Genomic DNA, 27,203 nt, shown 5'->3' with positions numbered 1-27,203 from the left:
TTACAACAGACGATAGTATAAACAGCTGTTTGCTTCGTGATTGATTTAATAGTTTCGGAGGATGAAAAACGCATTGCTGGAATTAACGCTTTCTTGGTCATTACTTAGGGGAACAGAAAAAGGGAGGTCAAGAGGAAGTTCTATTTTTGTTTTTTTTTTTCGTTTTTCTTCGTAGACAGCTTTCAACCTCAATAAACGGGGACTACGGGAATGGCGTTCAAGCGTGAAACGAAATAGTCGTCAGTAAATCTTATCGTTGAACGAGTTGCCTCCCAGCTGCGCTGGCTTCGCTCTGTGGAAATCTCGATAAACTAAAGGATGCATTGTGTTCAGAACCCAGGATTAGGTGGAGGGAATCCTGACTATGTTAAATATTTAGTTAATGGTTGTTAAATTCGTTTCCTGGAAACTTTCACACTTTCTGATTGGTTCAAATTTCTTACTTGTGACTAAGAGAAAACTAATCACAAACCGAATCATAGGTCTCTGATTAACTCAAACTGTCAACCGTGTAATTATCTACTGGATAATTACTACTTTTGATGATCTATGATCTATTTCGAGTCTTCCCATTCGTTTCTGATTCAGCATCTAGTAATTTCTGCTCTATTGCTGTTGCATAGGATTTATCCGTATAGAATAGTCGGAAATCTGTGGTTGCATGACAGTTTCGGAAGAATCCTGTCACAGTGGTCCCGGAGCCCAGAGGGATTCCCTACGTCTTCTGTGCGTCGAGCTTCCAAAGCTCTTGGATACCCACATATTATCTGGGATATTTATCTGTTTATTTATTTGGGATCATTTACACATCCATCAAATATAATTTCCTCCATCGAATATTTCCTCGATAAATAATATATCTAAATTTTTAATAATCACCATGAGTCTTTTTTTACATAAAAGAAGTAGGAAGTTCAAATTCTTTCTCACATTTCTATATATTATATATTGAATGGAATATTGAACTGGATTATTTTAATGTATCCTAAGTAATAATTTTTTTAAAGTAGTAAATAATTAATGTACCCTATATATCAGTTTCGCTTTTTCTCGAAGACTCTAAAAAGTTTTTAGCGTGATTTTTTTACCTATTTCCAGTCGACTTTCCGTAATTCGGCAAAAATTTTCGATTTCGAGAAAAAGGTTATTTTTCCTGAAAAAATCCAGATCTGTGCCATGAGTAACACATAGGAACACTGAATTATAAATACTTTGACTGTGAAGTAAGTGCAACTATGTTAGAATATGCAATTGAGGAAAGAAAGTGCTAGTTGTTCATTATTTCTGGAAAAAAGCAATGTTTTCTATGTTTCTGTGTTTGGATACACGAAGATAAGTATTCCTCCTGTTGCACAAATTCGTGGATATCTAGACGGGATAATTATGGAAATCAAGGCACTTCTACGCTCGTTCTGATACCATTGTACGTCGTGAACATTGTATAGAATAGGCGGCGCTAATTGGTACTCGAAAACATCTGCCCGGATGCAATGCGAAACGTTACGGATGCGCGTAGCTGTGTTGCGAGATGAAAGAGCGTATGCACGCGGCATGCGCTAAGCAAACGGAACCGAGGGACAAATCATCGTGACCTGGCCGGAGAAAACAAGGACATGGGTTGTCAGGTCCGGAACGGAATTCTTTACAGTTTCCAGGAAGTCATGATTCAGACGTCATTACGCTGTATGTACGCAGTCATTTATCGTTCGTATATGGAGGTGAATTATGACCGTTGAGGATCTGGGCTAGGTCTATAGAAGGATAACATGGGTTAGTTCCCGGATATAATTCTGAGGAGGAAAGTTACTGTAGAATATTAATAGTGTTTTCTGGAGAGGTTTCTTAATCCTTGCTGCGATCGAAGCTCTAGGAGAATCCCTGCATCTTCTGGAAATGACTACTCAGCTCTAAAACGTGAAACCCACGAAAAAAGAAACGTCATTAAGCAACATTGTCGTGTCTTTGTGAATTCTTCGAGTATGTTGTGCAATTGCACAAAATCTAAAGCTCCAACAAAGCTCCCTTTTGAAAGCAATAAGGAAAAGCTTAGTGCTTGATATTTCGCAGATAAGTACTTAGTAGAAAAAATATATGTTATCTTCCATCTATTAAGATCCAGAATTACTTTGCCGAGCTACCATATACCGTAAGTACGACCATTACGTGAACTTCCCCGTTAATTACTAGGTCCCAAAACTCGTTCCCAAAACCGGATTTATTTGTGGATGTCGGGAATCCTGCAAATAGTTTGTTCCGCTGCTAATTACACGTTTTTATGCGCAATAGCTTGGAAAAAAGAACAGCACGCACGCGGCAAGGAAATTATCCCAACGAGAAGTGGTGACTGGGTGGACATTCGGCGAAGAGAACGCTTATGTAGACACGGAACAACGAATCCTAAAGAGACGCTAAAGCAAATCGTCTTCGACATTGCGTGAACTGGACAATCGAATTTCGTTCTATTATCTGTTTATCACCTTACAAATGGCATAATTTAATCACCTTGTCACTAACGTTGCCGATATCCGGAATTTCACATGCCGGGAGGATTCCTTAAATCTAACTAGCAATTCTCGTTTTGTACGCGAGTCGTGTCGCGGTTACGGAGCTGAAAAGTAGCGGCGGAGTCGACACAGTTTACGTACAGAGCTCGAGTAGAGCTTCCTGCACAATTTAGTTACAAATAATTGTTAATCAGATCTGATATTTACTTCACAATTTGACAAAGATGAAGTAACGGGATGCAAAATTTCGTAGGAAAATGATGTGCTCGGATTTGTTTCGTAAGAACAGCGCTTACTTGAAAAAAAGGGGTAGAGATCATTATTTTCTTGCGTCACCTTTCCTCTCTTTCTCTTTTCTATGAATCCTCTTAATTTCTCTTCTAACATCCCAATTCCTCTTTCTTGCGAATGTTTGTTGGTCAATGTCATCAAACAAAAAACAAACAAACAAATGTATCAAATGCATCTGCAGCATCAGCGTCGTTGTTTACTGCCAAATTTTCTAATTTATGTGTATTTCGTTAATGGAAACACATTCAATATAACGTGTGTATTGCTATTTGTCGCTTTTTGATTGGATTCATTAACTATTGTTATCCAGAAAAGTGTTTTGATGGTTTCATTTTATTGGAAAAACCTTATCCGAGAAATCCGTATTGTTGGTAGAGAAAGTGGACAGAAAGAGAAAAAAACATATCCATCTAAGATACTTCCTCTCTTCTCTTTTCCCTTCTTCTCTTGGATCTTACCGTGTTTAATTCGCGGTGTGTGTGTCGTCCTTAATTAATTAATTTTTCATTGACATTTTTCAAGAAAGCGTTACGCATAAATAAAAATATCCATGGTTATGTGGAATAGTAGAGCTACGTACTAAATCATTCATGCGTTTAGAAAAAAGTCTGTTTTGCTCTTAATTAATTCCGATATTCTCGCTATTGCAATTCTTCCCCGGGATACTAAACTATCTATTCGTAACGAATCGAATCCATAATGAGAGGAAAATTTCCGCGTTTCTATACTCGCATACATACATATTTAAGTTTAATTAAAACGAGGATTTTCATTAAAACAAGGAATACGTATAAGTCAAAGAGGAAATCTAATCACCTTTTAGTTATCCCAGAAATATTCATTTGAAAATTTCTTTTTTTATCTTAGGGTGCCTACGGACATTTTTCAGTAAGCAAAACCATAGTAAAAAATGGATAATGTTCAGGAGCTTTTCGTCTCCGCAAATCAATTATTTCATCCTCTTCTTTGTTTTTTTTTTTCTCCACTCTCCTCCCTCCCAACAGAAAAAAAAAGGATTCTTTGTTCTTTGAAGAAAGTACACGTTGCATAGTCGCTTCATTTCATTTTGACAAAAAAGAAGAAGATTATACTGAGGAGAAAACTACAGTATCTAATGATTTTTCACTCTTTTATGGTGATTGAAGAAAAAAAAGCGCAGTGAAATTTTTAAGACAACGAGTGAGCAGAGCTTGTAGTTTCGAAGAATTTCCTAGGTTTTCCGGTACAGTTAGAGTTCTCCTGGTGTTTCGCCAAACTTGTTGACGACACCTCCGATGATGATGTTCGACGATATCATCTGTGGCAGCTGTGTTTTGACGCCACTAAGCCATTCGTCAACGGTTACGAGCTACGCAGCAATTTATGCATTATTCAACGGTTCAGTTTTGGCCGTAATAGACGAAACACGATAGCTCCGTGCTCATGAGCCCGAGGGCGTCAATTAGAAGTAGCTCTCATCCTGAAAAAGAACGAACATTTCAAAGATAAACATAAACTTCAACTAGCCATTGGGTCAGGAAATTTTTAAGAGAAGAAAAAAATTATTTTGAACATTTCAGAACGTTATCGATGATCCATCACGTCAATGGTGGGTTGCGGATGGACGATTCAGTTTCGCTAAACCATTCTACGGCCTTCGAATCGCTCCGATACTTCCCGAAGATTCTGGAGTTTATCGTTGTCGACTGGAAACGGATCCGCTGTTCGCGTTAACGATGTCCACAGCGCATGTTGAATTGGCTGTGATGGGTAAGCGTGTTGTTGTTGTTGTTGTTGTTGTTGTTATTGTTATTGTTATTATTATGGGTATCGTTTGGCGCACTTGAACGTACTTTTTTTTGGCTGAGATTGAATGAGGGTTGGGGACGTCGGGGTGATTAAGGGACACGGACGACTGCGGGTGGCGGGTCCTTAGCGTGCCAAGCACCCATCCACCACCAACTGCAGCAAACATTGTTGAGGACTATGGAATGAGTCAGTTAGTGCGCGTTTACGAAATGTTTGAATGGATGAGAATTAGCTCCACTTTGGCAGATATCTATCATGCCAGAAACGACTTGGGCGGTCGCTATTACGCTTTTCGAGAGTTGCTGGCATAGAGGGGGCATGGAAGGGGCAGGGGTGGGAAGAAGGATGGGGTTCCTAATCCCACGGAAGAAATAAAAATAGCAGGAAGCGTAATTTCCTTACAAAATTTAGTGAGAATTTCCGAAATCACAACGAGAAACACTTCACAACTGTATAAATAATGTAATATTCAAACTTTTAAACGAAAAATCAAAAGTATATTCTGAGGAATTTTCCAGAAAATCGTAAGACTTCCACTAAGACTAATACTTATACGAGTAATCTGAAACTGGTAACCATTCATCCACGCACTTTCCATCTCTCCATTAAAATTTCCGTAATTTAGAGCTGATTTTCTTTCTCATGCTCCAGGAATTTCCAATTCAAGCTCTCATGTTTCTGACGATATTTTTGCGTACTATAATTAGAGAAATTTCCAGAAAAACCTATATTTTCTTCCTAAAACATGAACAGTTGGGTTATTTAGGGCTGCATGCGAATTGTCGTTATCCAGCATTTCGTGTGCAGTTCTTTAGATCACTTCTTTATCACGCTGTCACGTAAAATTAAAGAAAGTCCTAGGATTAGGACCGTATAGATTCCAACTTTAAAAATGTCCCTATGGGACCCTTCTGCTTTGTTTTCATTATTGCTCCTAGGAGAAATTTCCAATGGTCAATGCATACGCAATTATTGTTTACCACAGGGTATAAATTTTGTTTGGAACAAGACACGTGATTCGTACGAATCGATCGGATTATTCGACGTTCGATAAATCTCGGAATGGTAAGATGGATCGATAAAGAGGAACATGCATATCTCCCCAATACGTTTCGGAAAATTCATTAAAACAGCTGAAAATAAAAAAAAATGACTTTTTAGCCATGGGGGCACAGTCTCTTTCTAATATCACACGAAGAAAAATAGAATTTGGAAAAGAAGGAAGCAAAAGTTGATATAACGCTGATTATTTAACGAGGGGACCCTGTGTAATTTTTTAAGAAGTTTTTTTTTAGTTTTTTTTTGTAGAGAAAAACAAATGTTTGAAATATTGAAACGGAAATGAAATGATGTCATGGGACACTGCCCGCGCAAATAGCAGGCGAATCGTAGTAGTCCGTTTATTCATTAAAATTTTTGTTTATTTGAATTGTTTGTAAGCGAGGGTGGAGCTCTTACACGGTGATTGAAAGGGGCCGAGTAGTTGTCTAAATAAGTTTCTAACTATTTTTTATTTACGGGAAACGTCATAGATCGAATTCATGGACGACGAATTAAGGTCCTCAATTCCTAATGTCCTTTTTTTCTTGTGAAAGGAGATGACATGACAAGGAATAAGTGAAAAGGTGGAGAAATCGAGAATTAGATCTGAAAGCTCTAAGACGATAGGTCACAAGGAACATTTAGAAAAAGATGTGGGGTCTGTTACAACTGAGTCACCACCACTCTAAACCTTGGATACTTATTTATTTACTCACATATGGCAGCGAAAAAAAAAAGAAAACACACGTTCCCAAACACAAAACAAAGATAAGAGCAGAAATTTCCAAGAAAAAAAAACAGATATGGTTACGGAACCATTCAGTCTAGTGCTAAGAATGCATTAAATTAATTTTGATTAAAATATTACTAATTACTGGGTTATAACTCTTTAAATTTGAATCCGCCTTTCAATGAGAACGCTGCTATTCACCTATGCATAAAATTTCATCCTACAGGACCAATTAGTCGTTTAGGTCATGAATTTAGTCACTCAAAGATTAGCCGGGCATGAACGACGAAGGTTTAACGGGGCAGACAAGCTGCCAACGACCGGCACCTTCCGCTTCGCTGCTCACCTCACGCTGCGCTGACAAAACTCTTCACAGGGATCTTTGAAGTTCTCGAAATTTCCGCCTCAGGCATCGTATCGAACAGAAAAAGCACATCTAGCTCCAGGTTTTTGTGGAATCCGTAAATCTCACCTATATCCGCACTCCTTCCATGAATCCATGTCCGTTACGTAATCCCGTGGGTGCCGTCGATTGCGTTGTCTGTCAATGTCAGTCGTCAGCAGCCAACGATCTTATCTACAGGCGAATTCGTCAATTAATCCTCCACACACTTTCCTTCCCGAATGAAAGCCGCGCGCCGGCGGCCAATCCACGGTTCATTGACCCGCTATTTGGCCAATTAAGCTGGGGACCAAGCGATCTACAATCAGCGTTCGGGTTCCGAGCCACGTAATTATTGTTTATTAGCACTTTTACTGTTTTGTAGTTTTAGGGATGTCTGGATTCATGACTGTGCCTGGTTTATTTTATTGGACCAATGCTTGAAACCAGGAACACATAGGATAAATAAATGATACACCAACCCTAATACATGAAGAGTGTCTACTTTCTCATGAATTTGTAGCATTGAACCGCCAAATTATTTTTTTTCTTAGCCTTATCCTGAATTTATGATGGGTGGTCAATTGGGAAGGAATCTATGGCATCTTTTCTTAACGGTTCCTTGTTCTATATCAACATGGAATAATCCAGAATGCTCACCTTCATGCTCCGATTGATCAATAAAAAATGACAACAAAAAATATTTCCATAAAAAATTCCTTTAAAAAATTGAAAATGAATCTAGAAATAAAAATAAATGAAATAAATAGGTTAGAAATATTTCGAATCCAGTGAATTTTCCTTTAAGGAAAGGAATTCCGCTTTTTGGTCTCTTAAGATAACTTTTTCTGGAAGCACTTTCTTTACTGGCCCCATTTTCTCGGCTAAAACATCACTAGAATTGACTATAGCTAGTTGAGCCGAAAAGAAATAGCTTTCAGGATGTGTGGGTTGTTGCGTGGATTGTCGCGCATCGTGTATGCATGTGATTCTTTCAATTACCCGAGAAAAATCAACAAATAATTGCTGTCTAACCATATAATAGCGTTAGCACTTCCGGGAATTTCCCCCGGCTAACCAGGATATTGCCCCTGAGGCAGTAGTTTTATTCAGAGATCCATCCATGCAGGTATGTGGCCGCGCAACGCAACGACTCGTCCGCTCGTACGGCGGGGGGTTTGATTGACTGCGCGACATAAGAGGAGGAGAACGATAAATGGAGCCGATTCCCGTAATGACCATCGGAAACTGCTCGGGCTGCTGCTGACAATTCAATTCTATCCCGTTCGTTACCTCTTTGAATAGGAGTGGCTGTGAAAGTGGAGGAAGTCGGATTCGACACCGCCTTGATTGTGTAAACATTTTAAATTCGGTGAAATGTGCAGCGAAATCGACGGCGAATGATGACGCGAGCGATTTCAATGGGAAAATTTGAAATTTGAACCGGCTAAAGGGAACTTCTAGTGTGTGTGTCCGCATAAAATGCATGAGAATTTCGTCGCGTTACGTACCCGAAACAACATCATCTAATAAAGCATACTGTAAATGGGATGAAGGATCGGTGGATGCGTAGCGCCTCATTTGTGCTGCAATGGCAACTTATTGCATAAGAGATGGAATGGATGAGGTCAACGTGTGGATTCGGGGCCAACAGAAAGCGTCTAATAACCATCCAAGAGATAGATACGCTCGGATCTTTCCATATTTCCATCCTTTAGAGAAAAAAAAAGTGCAAGGAAAATCCTTTTTATATAATAAGTTATATAAGTTTCATAAGTTCTACTATTGTATAATTATAACATATTTTTACATTTATTATTAAATTATAACTACTATTATATTACTACATTATTTTATTTTTATATTGAGAACTTATCCTACATTCCACCATATCACCGCATCTCCTCTGAAAGCGCTTTTAAGATGTATTTGCTTTCAAAATGTTGATTTTTAAACGATTACTTGGTTATTGATTGACTATTACGTATCCATAAATTCTTCGGTCCTAATTTCCCTAGATTTGCCAAAAAAACTCTGCTTAGTGGGAGAGTTTCTGCAGCGCATGCAGCGTAGGCGAATGGTTAAAACGATTCCTGATTTTAACCAGAATTTAAACCAGCTATCCACAAATACCCCCCCCCCCTCCCTCCCTCCCTCGTTTGACGGAAAGACGTTATAGAGGCCAATAATCATTTAGCTTTTTTTCCACACAGGACCCACTATCTCAACAAGATGAACCTTCCGATGCCTACTTTGGTCGGATTGAATGGACTCTTCTCATGATCTGATTACTTGGAAATTCAATTAATCCCTGTCCTCCACCCACAAAATACTTGGTCAAATATTCCACATATTTTTATTTATTTATTTATTTTTATTTTTGACACATATTTTTCAACCAGCGGAGGTAGCGCAGTCGGTAAGAGCTTCTGATCTGTCTGCACGATCGGTGGCTCCGAACCCGCCCTACTGTCAATCAAATCTATCATGTATCCGCTTCTTTAAATAGGAAAATATAATTAAATATAAAAAACGCGAATAAAACATGAAATACAAAATATATGGATGTAAAAATAGCGATTCTATAGGCTGCAAACGCGTCCATAAACCTAAAGCTATTGTAAATAAAAGTCGAATGCGTGGGAGCATATTCGTAGGGATTGGTGAACGTCTTGGATCTAATCCATTTCATATATTAACTTTACAGTTCGACCTGTGGCCCCGTCCAGCCCAGACGTGAAAGCGTTCTCCAACCGTTCCGTGACTCTTGCGTGGAATCATAGCACGGCTCGTGCTCATCGACCTATTATTCGCTTCTCTGTTGTGGTCAGGTAAGAGAAATAAAAATAAAATATGGAAAATAATAATAAAAGTAACAATAATAAAAAGAAATGATTCTGCATAGAAAAATTAGCCTAATTCAAAAGTGTTCCATTGTTAAGATCCGTAGATGACGACTCACGTTTCGTGATTCCGGCTCCGTCGAATGCGACGACGGTTATAGTGGACAACTTGTCGCCGGACACTTTGTACGCGTTCGCTGTTCGAGCCGAAAATGCGGCCGGGCATAGTCTTTTTGGACCAGAAACTAGATTTCGTACGCTTGGCGAAGGTATGTGTCCTACTGTGTTCTACTTGTTAAGAAAAATTATGGAAAAAACTACTTCTAACGGAAACAGAAACATGCGAGAACCTATATCGCTCACATTTTATGCCGTATAGCCATTTTTAACGAATCATTCACTCGAGTCAAGTGCTTCTCATGCCTTTTTTCTCTTTTCTCCTTATTTTCTTCATCCTGAATTCACTGTTTCTTAATTATTGTATGTTTCTGGGAAGAACTGCCTTGAGTTCTACAATTTTTTGCGTACCTAGTCCTCTATTTTGTAGAATCTAACCTACATACCCCAATTCCGGAAACTAGCTTCATTCCTAAAGGTCTTACTATTTTTCATGAGACTCCTGAGTCATTTTGATTCAATTCCCCTTTTATTTGAATTTTTTTCCAAATTCATAATTTCCTCTTGGTTTTTTTCCGCATTTAAATTATTGTACATGGTTACAGCACCAACAACACCACCGGTTGTTTTGGCTATCCGAAATACCACTGAAGGTTGTATTTCTATTGCGGTTGAACCGCCACCGGATATGCACGGTAAATTGGTTGGCTATCATTTCATGCTTCAACGATTGGATGATAGTGAACCGAGGAGGGAATTGTAAGTTGTAGAATCATCGTTGCTCTTCTTTTCTCTCATAAAGATGGAACATTATTTTAAATTGTTCTTCTCCTTTCTTTTATCGATTTTGAAAAGGATCGTATGCATTTATTTCTTATTATTTTACTATTTATTTTTAGTTTTCCCAGCAATTTGAGTGGTCCATACAGTATCTGTCGTCTACAGTCTCATTCCTCCTATGCGCTATCGTTAGAGGCTGACAACGGCTTTGGACGATCACCACCGGCCAGGAGGGTTTTCTACACCGATGAAAGCGGTGAGTGCCATCGCGTGACCCTCCGAGTTCACGAATTCTTCGTGTTCCTTTGAAGCTGCAACAAATACTTCGATTTTTTCCCTTTTTTTCTGCATTTTCGAAGTTATTGTTTAGTTCCAAACGGTGCTCCATCCTCTATCGTGGTCACGCCAGCAATAGGTGCTCCTACGATTACCGTACATTGGAGAAGGCCGAACACCTCGTCCGGAATGATAACGCACTATCATATTTATCACAAAGTGAGGATATTGGTGATAATATCGCAAAATATGATAATAATATCGTGAAAAACGTGTCATACTGCTTTTTTCAGTTGAAATATTTTGAATTATCCACTTTTTGAAAGTATATTTTGATGAAATAGCTCAATCTCCTATTTAATACATACAAACATTTTGGGGTCCTATGGAAGAACTTAAGGGAAATACCATCAGTCTGCAAAATTCAAATGTTCCAACCCACTTTTTAATTTCATTTCTTTTAAAGTTCTGTTTATTTTGCACCAAAAACACTTCCTACTCATCAACATTCCCGAAAATACTGCACTTTGGTCAAAATCGTTGGATTTTCGTCCTGTATAAAAAGTTGTTGGAGATAGATCAACATGATTCTCTTGCGGTACTACCGCTGAAACTAATATTTGTATTGTACTAAGGTGTTTTTCTTTCCTGCGTTAGAACTCAACAAGAATGATTTTGAATGACCACAGGAAAAAATTGGATTTGAATTTCATTCTAAAACATGGCGTTCTCTTCAACTTTCGGGCATTTTAAAAAGTTTTTAACCTGGAAAATATTGAGTTTTTATTTTAAAAAAAATGAAGCGTAAAATACTTCTTGGAACTTTCAAATCGTTTTGAGCTGGTCAACCAATTACTGTGACTCAGACTCATAGCGACTAGACGTCGTAAGATTCGTGAATGTAATCCTGAACGGAATCCTTCTGTTCAAACCATCATTTACTCTAAATCCTTTATTTTAATGGAAAATGTTGCTTTTTCAAATGAACTGGTTTCATTTGTACGATCTCTAATCACGTAATTATTTAATCGTCTAGTTCGCAATTTTTACTTTAGTTATTTTGCATTTAAAAGAAAAAGTAAGTAAATAAGTTATAAGTGTTATCCAAAAGAAAACTCATCGAAACCTTTACCTATACTGGATAATCCCATTAATTCTCCATTTTTTGAGTTACCGTACTCGAACGTTTATCGATTATTTGTTTCAAGCACGGATATAGTGTGCTATTTCGTCTCATTTCAGATGCGTGGACATGCGAAATGGAAAGTCGATCACCTCAGTGTCACCCGACCCGAGCAGACCTCATACAAATTCGAGCTCGGTGGACTAGGTATGTATGTGCACGTCGAAGCGTGACTGGATATTTGTCCGCAGTAGTCCTTTCGAATCGTTCTCCTCGGAAATATCCGAAAAGATCCGAACAATCGCCATTCTCCGCATAATTGTGGCCGCACTCAAAATAATAATTATTGTCCGCAGCAATTATCCTGAACTGAAGAATGATTAACACACTTCCTAGGTGTCAGAAGCGTTTCGGAAATTTATAGCCAAAAAAATGACCAACTCGGTTTCAGCACCATCCACGAGGTATCATTTCCGGCTATCCGCTTCAAGTACTAAAGGAGAAGGTCAACGAAGTGTTGAACACGTTGCGACCACCGATGTTGCAGGTATGTGGAGCACTTCCTTGAAACCTTACCCATTCGGGATCCAGAAAAAAAGTAGTGGTCTCGATTTTCAATTCAATTTATGACCAACAGTCGGAAATTGGGGAGCCTAGTGAGGATCACGTGCCGTTCCTTATAGATTTTGTTGGATAATATGTAGAGGGGGACGGATGGGTTATTTCTTAAGGAATTATGCGTAGGAATTATTCATTTGTTATCCATTTTACAACAGTTTAAGAAAAAATAAACAAAGTCTACCTGAGTAAAGAAAAGAAAGCTGAGATATACTTTCAAAAAACCATTTTTGGTGGAAGAATAGATTATGAGGGAAGCAAAACGATTTGAAGACAGAAGAAAGAATGGGAAAAGATCTACATATTGCAATTTTTCAACGACTGCACGCTCATGGGAATAGATACAAGGAAAATGAGCAGATCATAGATCAGAAAGTGCTTTTTGAAATCCCGAGAAGACCAGAAAAAAGAGAGAAAACATTCAAATTTTATCAGGATCGCTACTCCCATATAATCTATCCATCTTAATAAATAAAGATAGCAAACAGAGGTATCCATGAAAAGTGGGAATAGTAGAGATTTTTGAGCACAACCTACTCTAGAAAAACAAAACAACATTTTTTTGACTTCTTTCCATTATCCAGTCTGTACGTAGAGTACAGTTGATCCAATTTAATCGATACGAGCTCATCGTTGCGTAATTTTATTGCTAGCTCTCCCCGCTGGTGGCGAAGACGATGACAGAAAAAAAAAATGGATGACAGTTGATTCCAGAACTAGTCCTCTTCACAGACTCGTGCCGGCAATAAATCATGGAATATGTCCCCGCATCCTCTAGGCGAGCGTATTCGAAAATTTAAATACAACGAAACTTAAATAAATAAAGGAGATAAAGATAAAGAATAAAAAAATTTAAATACCACAAAACTGACGATGTTTGGATTTTTCCACCAAAAGGCATGGTTAATGGTATAGATCGCGAGCACGATTACGCCGAATTCCCCGAATTGTCCTGAAAAACAGCGTGAGAAACGGCTCTGTCGACTGAGTTTTCCTACGAGACACCTAACGACGACAACGAATGGACCGCTGATACTGTCTTTCTCGCTCTTTGGGAGATACAACGCATATGCCTGCCCTCGTATACCTGGAACGTTGCCAGGTGTTTCGTAGGAAAGTTTGATCGACAAGACCGTTTCTCACGATGTTTTTAGGACAAGATAGGGAAATGAGTGCAACGTAGCGTAGCGTAAAATGTACTACTTGTGATCTACACAACTAACCCTATCTCTTCGTTGAGAAATCCAGACATCGTCAGTTCCGTGGTATGCTAGCCTTAAATGGGCCACAGGGTAGTTGGTAAGGTTCTGGTCAATTTTTTGCTATTTTCATTGATTTACGGCGCTAATTCTCTGTCAAAATTTTGATTGAAACCAGAAGTTCTTATTTTTTCGTGGATATGTTTCTAGTAGTATGGGCAGTTTTTTATAGAATTGATCCTGACTTATATCTCATAAATTTGTAAAAATGTTCCAATTTTCACCGAAATTCTTTGTAGTTCCTCCGCCGGCGGAAATCATTTCGGTCACTTTTGATTGCAAAAATGGAATACAGCTGCAGTGGACGAATTTGCCAAGCCACGTATGTCATGTAGAATTGAAGAATGAGACCAGTGTCCTGCGATTTAACACTACTGCCTCAAAGGTTAGTGAATTTATCCGATAGTCTGGAAAAAATAATGTTCCTGCAATTTTTTTGTCCACAAATTCATCATGCAAAATTTTGAGCACGGCAGATTCGGGAACATTTTCTTGTTTGGTCATGAACAGGAAATTTCCCAAAAATATACATCGCTGCCTTAAAACCGCTACCTAATCTAAAGAATTTAGCTGGACATCATATCGCTATCGCTCCAGGATGAATACAGAACAAGAGTAAGATGCTCTGTACGAAGCACGGTGGATAATAGAACACTTATACCCGGTCCATGGAGTCAAGAGCAACGATTCCTTCTCAATCGTTAGTTCCAGGGATTCTTTGATCCAGAACATTCCCGTACAGTAAAAATTTCCCTTGCAGATCAATGCGCCTACCAGTCATCCGTTTGTTCGCCGAACAGCAAATGCATGCAATTGCGAGATGTGAGCATTCGGATTTTTTTTTCTCGAAAAAAAAAACTCCTCATATTCTTGTCTTTTCTTTTCACTTTCGTTTTTTTCCTCCTGATATCCGTAAGTAGCGCTTCAAAAGACTGCTATGTTCTTCTTAAGAACCTCAAGTGTCCACGTTTTCTTGGATTTTCCGCGTTTCTATAGACAATTAGCAGCCGAGATTAGTGAGAGCTTGGCGGAATCGTGGGAGCGAAATTTTTGAGGCAGCTTTGGCCTCAAAAGAGAAACGCGTGGATTTGCATCGGTATCCAAGAAGTAAAAAAAAACCCAGCATGATGCTAAATAATCTGTAATATATGAAGATTTCCAGTAATTTCCACTGGAATGCGCTTTCACATAGAATTTCTCAGAAAAAAAAACCATGTAACTTAAACTATAGTCCCTTGCTCTTTGGTTCCGAAAACGATTTGCTACAGTATCTTTCAGGGAGAAAAACCAATTGCTACATAGTGTATAGAACTAACTCAAATGACTCGAACAAGATGATTTTTTTTTCTTCCAGAACTCCAATTCTCCTCGTTTCTCGGTGCTAATCGCTACTGCCGCTTTGTTCCTTTTCGTGATTCTTTGTTTCCTAATCATATACTCGTTGAAAGGGTAAGTCGACAAAGAATTCGCGGAATTACTGCAGGAAATTACACGCTTTTTTCTTTCCCTTAAAGTAATCATATTTTCTTAGATTCAGGCGATGCTTAGACATCAAAATGCTAATGAAGAAAAAGGAAAAGTGCGTTTATCTGGAGGAATTAAGTCCACTTGTCTACGGTTAGTTTTTTTTCTTCCGAGCACTTTAAAAATTCAAATCAGGCACTTCCAAAACGATTTCTATGCCGCAAAAAGTCTCTATGACTTAGATATTTTTCCCTTAGAATCCATCGGGTGACAAATAAAATAATGAAAGAATTTTTTACATCCACCATTACTAGTAATAATACTATAGTAGTAATAAATTAATAAGTGATAATAAATTTAATATGATCAAAAAAGGAATTAAGCTATTGTTTCTGTTAAAGAGCACCCGTAATGTCTCTGAGAACACCCGAATTTTCTCGGTTTTGCTCGGAATTCTGACATCTTGCTTCGGAAATATAACAGATTTTTCTAGAACAAGTAATATATACTGCTAAAACTGCTTGCTACTTCCTAAAACTTGCTACTGCTACTTGTACTTGTAATACTTGCTTAAAACTCCTCGAATTTTTAATTACCCGAGTTTTTTATATTGAGAAACAAGTATTCTATCAAAATAGTACATCAGAGAATCCAAAAATTTTATCTACAGACTCTTCAACATGCGATGACATTCCTGTCGAGCTATTCTATGGGTACTGTGAAGATTTGGCACGAAATGGCAACGCCAAATACAAACAGCAGTTCCAGGTGAGTAGCCCCGCATCCTTTTTTTTTCTTGGAGACGTTATCCATGCTAAATGTAAATGTTCTGATTTTTATCAACTCACATGCACAAAAACGCGCTTTATAACAAATTATCGGATTGGCGAACCCTCACAGTAAATGAAAATCCGATTCAGAGTTAAAAGCTAGAAATTAGAACTGTTGTGTTTTTGACGTCAAGTATAGTTCAAGAATGAAAATTAGGAATTTGGAATTCTGAAATATCCTATATTTAAGTGCTGAAGCTCTTTTTCCCAGGGCATTTGTCGTACAGAAATTTTCTCTCGAAGCAGTTTTGTTTTTTTTTTCGGGTGGAACAGTTCTCACAGTTTTTTTTCGCGTATTTAGAAATCCAGGTTTAAAAAAAGATAAAATTCTTGATATCGAGTTTCCGGGATATCAAATATTTCCTTGCATGAGGAGCTTATTTCAATGTGACCTCATCTGGCATTAGTCCGTCGAGGTTCTATCTGAATACGTTAGGATTCGCCAAAATTTCCCATGTAGATTGAGTTCTCGCTTCGGATGATTGTGCAATTGAAAGAATAATTTGAGCGCCGCTAACTGCAGCTGAAAATGTTGAAGTGCAGGGATGCACCAGATGAGATTTTATTATGGAAAAATTACCCTGGAAATTTCCAGCAAATCGAGCTCATGACTTCATGTGACTGTTCGGAACCGGATATGTTGGAGAAGAATTTGGACAAGAACAGGTTCGGTGTTTGAGTTATGGCGGAACTATGTATTCACATGGTGTTAGATTATTCGCATTCGAATACTCGAATATTCAAAAAAAAAACCAGGTCTCCTGTTCATTCGACTTCTCGGATGATAAAATTTCCCGAGTTTTCGAACACTTCCGAATATCCGAACTAGGAGGATCTCGAATTGTTCGAATAATTATTGTTCTGAGTTCCATTATCTTCTAAAAAATAATCGGTCTGAGGAAATAGAAGTGTAAATAACGGAATTACTTCAGATATCTCAACATCGGTGCGATTGACGCGTCTCGAGTTCGAATCAACTCGTCCACGAACGGATCTGATTACATCAACGCTAACTACATTGACGTGAGTGACTTCAACTCCATAGGGATCGACCATGGATAGATACTAGGACTTTGTTCCATAGAATATGAGGATACATTCTCGATTTCAATCACGTTCCACTATCTGAATACATCCACATCCGAGCTTACTTCTTTATTTATCCACAAATCAACCATTCCCTTCTGGTCGTTAATGAGAAGGCACGAAAGCCGATAATTGTTTAACAAGGTACAGGAGGACAACATCGATGAAAATAAATAGATCCGTGGATTATCCTGGATAAATTCGTCATCTATGCGTGTGCTAGGTAATTTATAATAATTGGTAGCACCACCGGATATGTATGAGTACACGAATGAATTCGATTAGACTTGAGCGAATGTGGTACGCGTGGGTCTCAGGGGGATTTTGTGTGAAAAGTTCGCAGCGAACAACTCCGAATTCGTGGGAATATTTCGATAAGCGGGGGACCGCATAAATGCGGGATCGAGCGAAAACACGACGTTTTCAATGAAGTAAGAGTAGGAAACAGGTGTAGTCACCCTCAATCAACGAATTGTAGAAGTGGTAAGTAAGAAAGTTCTACAAAAATTTCTGTAATTTATGTAGTCACGATGGAATTGTTCATAGATTCACTATGACGATAAAAATATCGTAATGGAAACAACAGTCCCCTCGTTCCTCTGTTTCGTATTTTCAGAGGGTCTGCGTCATGAAAAAATACGTAATTACGTACTGCTGCGTTGAGTGTCAAGAGAACTCCTGTACCGTAAACCTCCCTTGCTACTAACTGACGTGACGACAGAAAAAGAACCTGATCGTAAAGATCTTTTCTGTCACCTTCAAAATACTACTCGTATTGTGGATCTCTAATTTCTACAAAACAAGCAGAAGATAAATGAACAATAAGTAAATAACTAGTAAGAATAAAACCCAAAGCTAAGCTGGGAACTGATTCTTTAAGTGCTCGCAGTGCTTCAGCTTGGTTTTTCTGCTTCATTTTCGACCCTTAGAAGTCACGAGATCAGTCACGCCTGCGCGTCGGAAAGGTTAGGTTAGGAAAGCTCAGCATGCCGTTTTTTCCTTATCCTTGATTTAACTTCTTTCCCATTAACAAAATTTTTATAAACCAGGGGAAAAATAAATGGAGAGAAATCAAGACGAACATTAATGGTCGTTTTACATTCTGAACCGCACACTTGATTGGTAGTCTTCTAATATTTTGTGGAAGTTTGGTTTTAAATATTCAAAAAAATCCTTGAAATAGTTCTGCTATCTATTTCTGAGCTTCTAAACCTTATTAGTTAAGCTACAACCTTGGTTTTGCATTAGTTTCTCAATTTGAGGAAGTGCTCAATGTAATTTCAGTCCTGTGAGAAACGTAACGCCTATATTGCCACCCAAGCACCGCTCCCATCAACATTCGCCGATTTTTGGGAGATGATCTGGCAGGAACGAAGTAATATCATCGTCGTCATAACGAATATGGTCGAAGATGGAAGGGTACGCATGAAACACATGTGATTCAGGCATAAAATCACACGGGATTTTGTATATTTCAGAGAAAATGTGATCAATACTGGCCGAGTTGCAACGGATCACCACAGAGTCATGGTTCGTATCAAGTGGGACTTGTCAACGAATCCACTAATACGCATTTTGTTCACAGGATCCTGAGTTTACGTATAGCAAAATGTGTTCCACCAGTGAGTCTCACATTTTTTACTTTCAAAAATTCAAAAACTCGTGAGAACTCATGGCCAGTCAGTCAAACCTATCCTAATAATTTGTGCCGCTTAAATATTACTCACACTAATATCAAAATCCTATAAATCCAGGCGTCTGTGGGTGCTCCTTCTGCTAAGGGACCATTTTAAGTAGTTAGATTTATTTCCTTCATTCGTTTTACCCCGTTTCACGTAAAACTTGCTTCGAGTAAAAAGAAAAAGTAGGAAAGGATCCTGAAAAGGATATGAGAACAATTTATGTCCAAATCAAACATAAATTGTTATCCTAAAATATCTCAGAATTTTTCCATTTTTTAAAATGTGCCTGTTAGTTGAAGCGTCGAAAATGTCTGCCTAAACATGGACTGGCACAGAACCAAGCCTGCTGCTGCCCAAGAGAAGCCACAAATGAGCTAGCCTTGCTCATATCGTCCTTATGAGCAGGATTAGCTCATTGTCCCGGATAAAAAAGAAATTCTCTACTTCATTTTTAGTATTTTGCCAATAATTTCATTTATTGATCACTCTATTAATTATTACTATTCATTTCTACCTATTATTACTTCTTTTATTGTTATTTATCTCGGATTATTATTTTTTAAAATATTTTGTTGACAACTAAATATTCAATCCCAGTACGATTACAAAGTAGTAGATTCAATAAAACATGGAATGAGAAGTCCTGATAACAAATTTTTAAAATAAATTGAATGATTTGAGGAACCAACGTGAATGCAGCACCGTTCCTAATTTCTTGCCTCCCAAAATCCGTCCTCTCGTCAATCCGATGGAAGCCATAAGAATTTTTATGATTGGGCAAAATTAAATTTAGCAGCTACCAATCGCAAGCGCATCAGCTGCCGATTTCTTTTAAAAAAATGTCCTAAAAGTGTGCTTGAAATCTACAATATAGCGCTATGTTCCGTGAATAACTCTTCTGAATTTCTCTTTGAGGGGGGGGGGGGGGTTGTCCTGAACCCGTGGTAATCCGTGGCTACGTCCTCAAAATGGATGCGGAACATTTCGTGAGCACAAATGAACATATACTGTACTGTACATAGAAGAACGGCGGGGAAAACCCCACCCTCAACCCCAAATGTCAAATTTTACGCTTAAAACCTCCAAAAATGAAGAAATTTTTGCATTCAGTCATGTTTAGTATTATATTACCATTTATTATTGTTACAATTATACCTATTAACGCTGCCAAAATTTCTTCTACTAAATGTCTTCATCTGAGCGTCGTTACTAACGCAAAACTCCACTGTAGAACTAACTGTAAGGAAATCAGTGATGTTCCCGTACCTCAAACCTCCACACCTTTCGTCACCACAAAAACTCAGTCTTACTTAATTTGCATTTTAAGATAATTTTATTCTCTTTCAACTTCAGACTGAACGACGAGTTCATCAGTTGCATTTCAAAGGTTGGCCGGACCATGGGGTACCAGATACGGTATTTCCACTTCTCACATTCATGAATTACGTCGCTGAAATCCATTCCACCGGGCCTATTGTGGTACATTGCAGGTATGTACGTTTCAAAAAAAAAAGACATGCGGACATCTTATTTCTTTTGTTCGTTCGCAAAAATAACCTGTGATTAGATTTTCGTTTTCTTTCAAGTGCTGGTGTTGGGCGATCCGGTTCCTACATTCTTGTGGATAGTATGCGACGTCATTTGATAAGTTTTCGTAAACTGAATCTTATGGGTCATCTCATCCATATGCGTAGACAACGAGAAAAACTCGTACAAACTGTGGTGAGTTAGTTGAGAAAAAGGGAAATTTTAGCTGAAATTTACTTTGTTTATTTACTTTTGCTCATTTTGCTCATTTCTTAGAATTATTTAACTAAATAAGATGTTCCTCGGAAACCCACTAGTTCCACTAGTTCAACTATAATACACTCTCTTACTTCCAACTTTTCTTCTACAGTACAGTACAGTATATCCTATAGGAACAGTACATGCTATGCCATGAAGCCGTACGACAACTCATTCGGCATGGTATAACACGGGTTCATGCAGATCTCTTTCAAAGGTAAGTTAGTACCGTTTCCTTATATTTTCTTACTGCTACTACTACTACTACTTTGATATAGTACGACACGGCCGCGCACGAAGCGGCTGGGTGGAACGTAGAAGTTAGGATCGAAGGGGGACCTTTGCTATCACCATTCTTCGGTGCAATTCGTGATGGTCCCACCGCGATTAGAACCGCTTTTCCCAAAGCGCCGCTTTGAGCGCAGCAGCTTACGCAACTGCAATGTGCTTCATTTCGTTTTGACCCTATTATACGTTTATCATTGTGTGTTGATGGGTTTCTGCACAATGACTCCTATTTTCAGGTACCTCAACTATTTAGGAGAAGAAAATGTGAACGGCAAAACAAGGATGCAAATGCAGTATGAGGTTCTCCGTTTGCACACGTCTTCGTAATAAATTTTGCGTGAAATTGGGCGAAAAATTATCTGAATGTCCACAAAAGGGGGGTTATATGCTTTTTGAAGCATAAAGGGTAATGGGCAATTGAGAGCTCAATAGGGAATAACAAAACGATCACATAGTAGATGGTTGGGTGCAGATGAGGCTCAGTAGTGCAAGAAATGCAGGAACCTAACCAGCACAACTTTGCTTTCTAAAATTAGAGCTTTCCATGTCTTTCCATAAAATAAAACCTTTATAGGATCTCTGTGAATGTCATCACAATCCAACCTGCACTCATCCGACTGCTTACATAACGCTACCGGTATGCATTTTCGAAGTGTCACGAAAATCGCAAAGTGATTTCTCACTCGCATAAATTTCAGGGCTACCATCGTTCGGACGAGTTTATCGTAGCGAATTGGACGAAGGAATGTCCAGAGCTATGGCAACTCATATGGTCTCAGAACTGTCAAACTGTAGTTCTATTGGGTCAGTTCACTTTTTTCTATTAGGTGATCAGATCATTTTTTTTTTGACGGTTTATTCATATGTTTTGGAAATTCTGCTCTGCGTTATGGTCGAAGACATTTTAATTTCGGGGAATTTTGGATTACAAGAGAGTTCTTATAGTCTAGTTTTTTTTTATCACACCTCGTTTGAACAGATATATAGTAGGGTCAAAACTAAACGAGCCTCGGTAGCGGTCAGGATCGAGCGGTGACCTTACGCAACCACAATGTGTTTCATGTCGTTTTGACCCTACTATTTTCCGAGAAGCACCTCATTTGCGTTACGCCGGGTCACGAATAAATGAAACAGGTCACTGTTTCTGATCCGTCGGAGTCAGACGAAGATCGCAAAGCGTTTCATTTACTTTGAAAGCGACGTAATATAAATTCGGTTGCGGTAGTATAAATGCGGTTCAATTCTGTCAATAAAGATTCAGAAATTTTCTGCGCTTGCACATAGCCCAGAAACGAATTTGAAAAAGGATCCTTATTAGATTTGTACGATCTTCGCCGGTGATAGTTACAGTTTTTCGGATATTCAAAAAAAGAAAGCTTGACTTTAAGTTCTGGAGCTTGTAAAGTTTTGCTCCTCTTATATAAAAATGAATTTATTGAGAATCTTATCTGATATTCTTCTGCTATGCAAAGGTAAACATAACATTCTCTTCTTGTTAATTCTAGGTGAAAGCGAATACTGGACAGGAATTGAGCATGTGGATGATCTCACCATTCAACACGGTGAAAACTTTGTGCTGCTACAAAATAACGAAGACCAGGTTAGATTTTCTTTTACGTTGCCGGAAATTGACTTAGTGGAATTTGTTTTTCTGTAGGAGGTAGCTTTATTTTCTTTTCTAGAAATAACTTTGGCTAATTCTCGCGAATTTTTCTTAGAAGTCTTCGCGGATGAGATGATATATAAGAAAATACCTTAAAGACTTAGAACCTCATTTCACAAGAGAAATCACTGATCGATTGCATAAAGAACATATATACAAGATTATACTGAACTAAAGTAAATTGTCGATTACCTTATTAACTTATGACGAACTCATGTTCAATGAAAGTGTAATGAAGTATACAGTGTAACCTAGAAGACCATCAAAAGTTCATAATATAGCGCTGCAAGCACTCGATTTTTAGATTATCTTTATCCGCATACAGAATTTTCACCTTTATGAAAAAAACAAGACTTTTTTGAACCTTTGGCTGATTTTCTCTGTTCTAGCTTTGTGTCCGAATTGTTCTCGTCACTCGAATGGCTCTGGAGTCAGATTTTTGGGCTGAAATCGAGCGGATACAGCAAGAACGACTCGCATATCATGATGCTCCTCTGCTCATTATCAATCCGATACGACCTGATACGGTATCGCCAAACAACTAAAATAGTCGGATCAAAACGACATGAAGCTCGTTGCAGCTGCGTAGGCGGTAGCGTTAGAAGCGCTACATGAAGCCAGCGGTTGGGATCGAGGTGGAGCCATTGCGTATTGTAGCGGTGAGTGGTGGTAGCAAAGGTCTCTGCTTGATTCTAACCGCTAAGCTCCACTGCAACGGCTTCATATCGCTCCGACCCGACCACGCAAACATTTTCGGCCATTTCAATTATCTAATATTCAGATTCAGATCTCATCTTCTAGTCGACGTATTTCATCCGAAGTTCCCCCACTGCTCAACAATGTTACATCAAATAGCTCAACCTTATCATTGTCATTGATTTATAACGGTAAATTCAAATGATTTTACGTCTTTGTTAGGAAAAATCTTAATCAAAAAGGTGCTCTAGGTGATCCATCACCATCCTTAGCGTACTGCCTCTGTGCACTAACGTCGTTAGCATGCCAGTTGGAACAACAAGGATGTGTCGATGTAGTGCTACTTCTGGCATCCTACTCTCATATCCACTGTGGACTTTGGACCTCTAGGGTAAGTAGAAACAGACGAAATTCTTCTCACCTATGAAAAGTGTCTTCCAGAAATATTTTCACCACCAAAAACCAGAATATGTAGATCTAATGGACAGAAGACTGAAAATATTTGAACTTTTGAGGAAAATCATTCAACATAAAGTTTCACGAAATTTAATTACACATTCACGTTTTGAGTCTTGTTTTCATTTGAAGGAAACATTCACTGGAATTTTTGTCTTTATGTTTTTGAACATTTCGCAAAAATTTTCCAAGGTACTAAACCAATTTATTTTACATATAGGAGCGACTTACTTCACCTGTTTAATGTAGTATGAAACATAATGTGAAAAAATGAAACCAAAGACATTAGGCCTACCAGACATTATCACCGGTTATAAAGGCAAAAATAGCTGTCCGCCAAAAATAATAACGCCAAAATAAATGACAATCAGCTGATAAATTCTATCAGATGCATTTTCAAATGAATCCTTATAAGATCTTACAGTTAAAAGTCATTTTTGCATAAGTTGTCAAATTGTCACAGCAAATGCGTCGAAGAATATTCAGTTTTGATGAAGTTTTACCGAAAAGCCAAATTAAACAATCATGAGAATAGAAATCAGATTTCTGCCCGCAACAAATCTGTTTCTTTTTCTGCCAATTTATATAAGCAAACTCCCACAGTTCGATGAAAGTACTTATCTCTCACGAAACAACATTTTCATTCTAGACAACTCAAGAATATACATATTGACGAACTCCGAGTGGGTGGACGAGGTTTAAACCGTAAAAAAAAATATAAATTAACCATTCTCGAGACGTCTACTGGCATTTTTGGGGTTCTTCTCCTCAAATCTTCAGCACAAAAATTTATACTGGTGCCAACCCACTGAAAACCGTCTTTTTCAGCAGGATATTGAAATGATCTATGAAAAGCTGGCGATCCTCGTCAACACATCAAGGGTATGAAAATCTCGCGTCACTTCCGTTGTTCTTTGCCAAATGTACAGTTTATCTACATGTTGATATTATTGTTTATATGTTTGTCATATGAATGAATGTAAAGCTCAGCTGAAATAAAAAATCAGCTCTAAATGTTCTGATGGAGGGATCCAATTAAGATTTCAGTGGATTTCAGAACCTCACAAAAACAAGTCCTCCGCATCTGCCGCGAAATTACACTGAATTACGCAATGAATGTAAAGCTCAGCTGAAATAAAAAATCAGCTCTAAATGTTGTGATCGAGGAAACAAGAATGTTTCTCCGCTCTTTGTGGACAATATCGCTTGCTGCAATCTAACTTAGAAGCCTGGCTATGGGACAAAAGCTGGGACCCACTCTTGCCATTGTTTTCATGTCGAAAAGATTATTCTGGATCGGAAACTACTGCTGTATTGCGGTTACATAGGTGATTGTTGTGTCGTTTGTCCAACACAGGCAGAATTGGACAAGTGCTTCGTCCTTCTCAATCTGGAGTGTCCGCACATTACGTTCACAAGGGAAAAACTAATAGACAATTGGTTGCCTTTCTTGAATGTGCACATCTAGTTGCGAAATCGGATATGAAAAGCTAAGTGATATAGGAAATCCACTAGCAAGAACATCTCAGTCCACTATCTTTCAGCACATCCCAGCAAAAAGAAAAACTCCATTATAGGTAACATGTACAGGATGGCGGCAAGGGCTGCATCGAGCAGCGAAGAAAAACTTGTGGATCCATGCCATGTAAATATAGCGCGAAGTGAAAATATATAACGGATACCCAACCGAAAACTGTTCCTTGACAAACACGACATGCGATATCCCTTTCAAAGATCCAACGTGAATAGCCCAGAAAATATTCCGTTCTGCTTCCTTTACATATCTGATGATATGAGCAGAGCAGTCTACGCAAAGCAGGTCTACAAAATGACGTGAAGGTTGTGGAGATACCACGAGCGAACCTCAATTGACAGCTGGTACGTAATTGTGCGTGTGGCTGACTCTGCCCAACTCCCAGCTGCTTGGTTTCCCGACATGAAAGAGAGGGTGACTACATTGTATCAAGGAGAATCTGTACCAAGTGAAGAGTTGTCATTTAGGAGAAACAGGACCTCACCATGCATTCGTGTCAAGGAGCATCCAGATAGACTTGCTAAATCTAAAATTCCCACCCATTCGCATCACACCTTAAAATACGCCGTGAGAACTCGGAAATAGAGGTAGAAATTGCTATACTATCCTTCGAAACCGAGATCATAGAACGCAGAACACTAGAGGAATTTTCGAGAACTGCAAAAAGTCCAAAAATGAACGAAAAGGATGATTACTTTGTGGCCGCGGACGAACTAACCCCATATCAATCCCTGTGCAGGTTCTGATCTGCGGGGCGAATCGTCAAGCCCGTATAGAAACCATTTTGAGTTCCATAGTTGCGGTACGTGGTCGTCTGCTACGGTATCAGATTCAGCAAAGGGTTAGCGCTAGCCAATGTGTTGTCTTTAGAGTTTGCTCATAGTTTGAATGCTTTCTGAAGGGTGATGAGGCGCTTGAGGAGCAAGTCACTGATGGTTTTGATTTTTCCAAACTCTGACGAAGGCAATAACACCGAAACGTTAACTGTTAGTGGAGAAAGATCAATGCTAATCGTGGCTACAGCTCAAGCAAATCCATCAAAAACTACGTATTCAACCTGGCAAGAATCAAGAACAGTCGAACATCTGCACTGCTAGTTTAAAGAAGATTACCATCTAAAATACCATAACAATCAAATCCTTATAATAATTAAGAAGTGTGCCAATTTTTGAGCAGACCACCAACTTTGCTATCGATCTGTTTAGCGAGAAAAGTGTTTCGAGTAGAATGCAGCTGCCGGCAGAAAACGCTCTGCAAAATTATCTTATTTTTTATTTAAGAAAAGATAGTAAAAGGTGAGGTTTCTTTAGTTTTATTAGCGGAATAATAGCTGACGAGGTAAACACAATAGAAGTAGAGCAGCTGCTACTGTTGACCTTAAAGGCATCACTCCACGAATCTGAGGTGGTGCGGATTTCAGGTGGAATATTCCTACAAGGGAAAAGAGATTATGGAGAGGAGGGTGATTCCGTCCATTTCATCCCAACCGAAAGTTGCGGCTTCGGGCGTTCTGGCGCACTTTTCTACAAGGAGTTCGACTGGAGCGCGCCAGCCTTGTGCACGCGCCGCACCTTCCGGGCAGTTTTTTTCAATGGCAATTAGGAAGAAATGGACGGAATCACCCTCCTCTCCATAATCTACTATCCCTTATAAGAATACTCCACCTGAAATCTGCACCACCTCAGATTGGTGGGGTGATGCCTTTAACGCTGAATACAATTCAATTATTTGACCTTATGATAGATGTTAGTTAGTAAAGAGAGATCAGTGCTAATCTTGGCTACAGCTTACGAGCTCACGCGAGTCTAGGCAGTGAACCCATATAAGTGGTTTTTTATTTACACAAAATATATAGTGCAGTAGATACTGCAGTATATCCATTTATGTTCAGCTACGAATGCATTAACTCTTGTGTACAAGAGGTTGGCTATGCTCAAGTTACACATTAGGTCATAAAATCTACTCAT

At 38.6% G+C, this 27,203-nt stretch overlaps 1 protein-coding gene across 3 annotated transcripts; it reads left to right on the top strand.

Moving 5' to 3' along the window:
• Positions 1–1,661: 1,661 nt before the first annotated feature.
• On the top strand, positions 1,662–27,142 carry RB195_003210 (uncharacterized protein; the record flags this gene model as incomplete). 3 transcript variants are annotated; one of them, XM_064200771.1, is made up of 32 exons in its annotated part: positions 4,073–4,186; positions 4,355–4,544; positions 9,444–9,567; positions 9,679–9,848; positions 10,302–10,455; positions 10,596–10,732; positions 10,847–10,971; positions 11,995–12,082; positions 12,327–12,422; positions 13,992–14,137; positions 14,323–14,452; positions 14,513–14,574; positions 15,107–15,201; positions 15,290–15,369; positions 15,887–15,984; positions 16,642–16,712; positions 16,979–17,069; positions 18,417–18,551; positions 18,611–18,754; positions 20,168–20,304; positions 20,401–20,536; positions 20,734–20,816; positions 21,124–21,187; positions 21,462–21,524; positions 21,586–21,691; positions 22,393–22,487; positions 22,940–23,077; positions 23,338–23,437; positions 23,498–23,637; positions 24,531–24,584; positions 25,976–26,077; positions 27,128–27,142. In XM_064200771.1, 32 exons carry the CDS (start codon positions 4,073–4,075, stop codon positions 27,140–27,142), a joined length of 3,483 nt encoding a protein of 1,160 aa, XP_064056650.1. The 3 variants fall into 3 exon arrangements, with proteins under 3 accessions (XP_064056652.1, XP_064056650.1, XP_064056651.1); XM_064200770.1 differs by having other exon boundaries at positions 23,332–23,437; XM_064200769.1 differs by lacking the exons at positions 4,073–4,186; positions 25,976–26,077; positions 27,128–27,142 and adding an exon at positions 1,662–1,718 and having other exon boundaries at positions 15,284–15,369; positions 23,332–23,437; positions 24,531–24,590.
• Positions 27,143–27,203: the final 61 nt, after the last annotated feature.

The sequence above is a fragment of the Necator americanus genome, chromosome IV, assembly GCF_031761385.1.
Source record: "Necator americanus strain Aroian chromosome IV, whole genome shotgun sequence".
Lineage (NCBI taxonomy): Eukaryota > Metazoa > Nematoda > Chromadorea > Rhabditida > Ancylostomatidae > Necator > Necator americanus.
The sequence above is the reverse complement of the archived record's forward strand: the minus strand, read 5'-3'. Positions and strand labels throughout refer to the sequence as shown.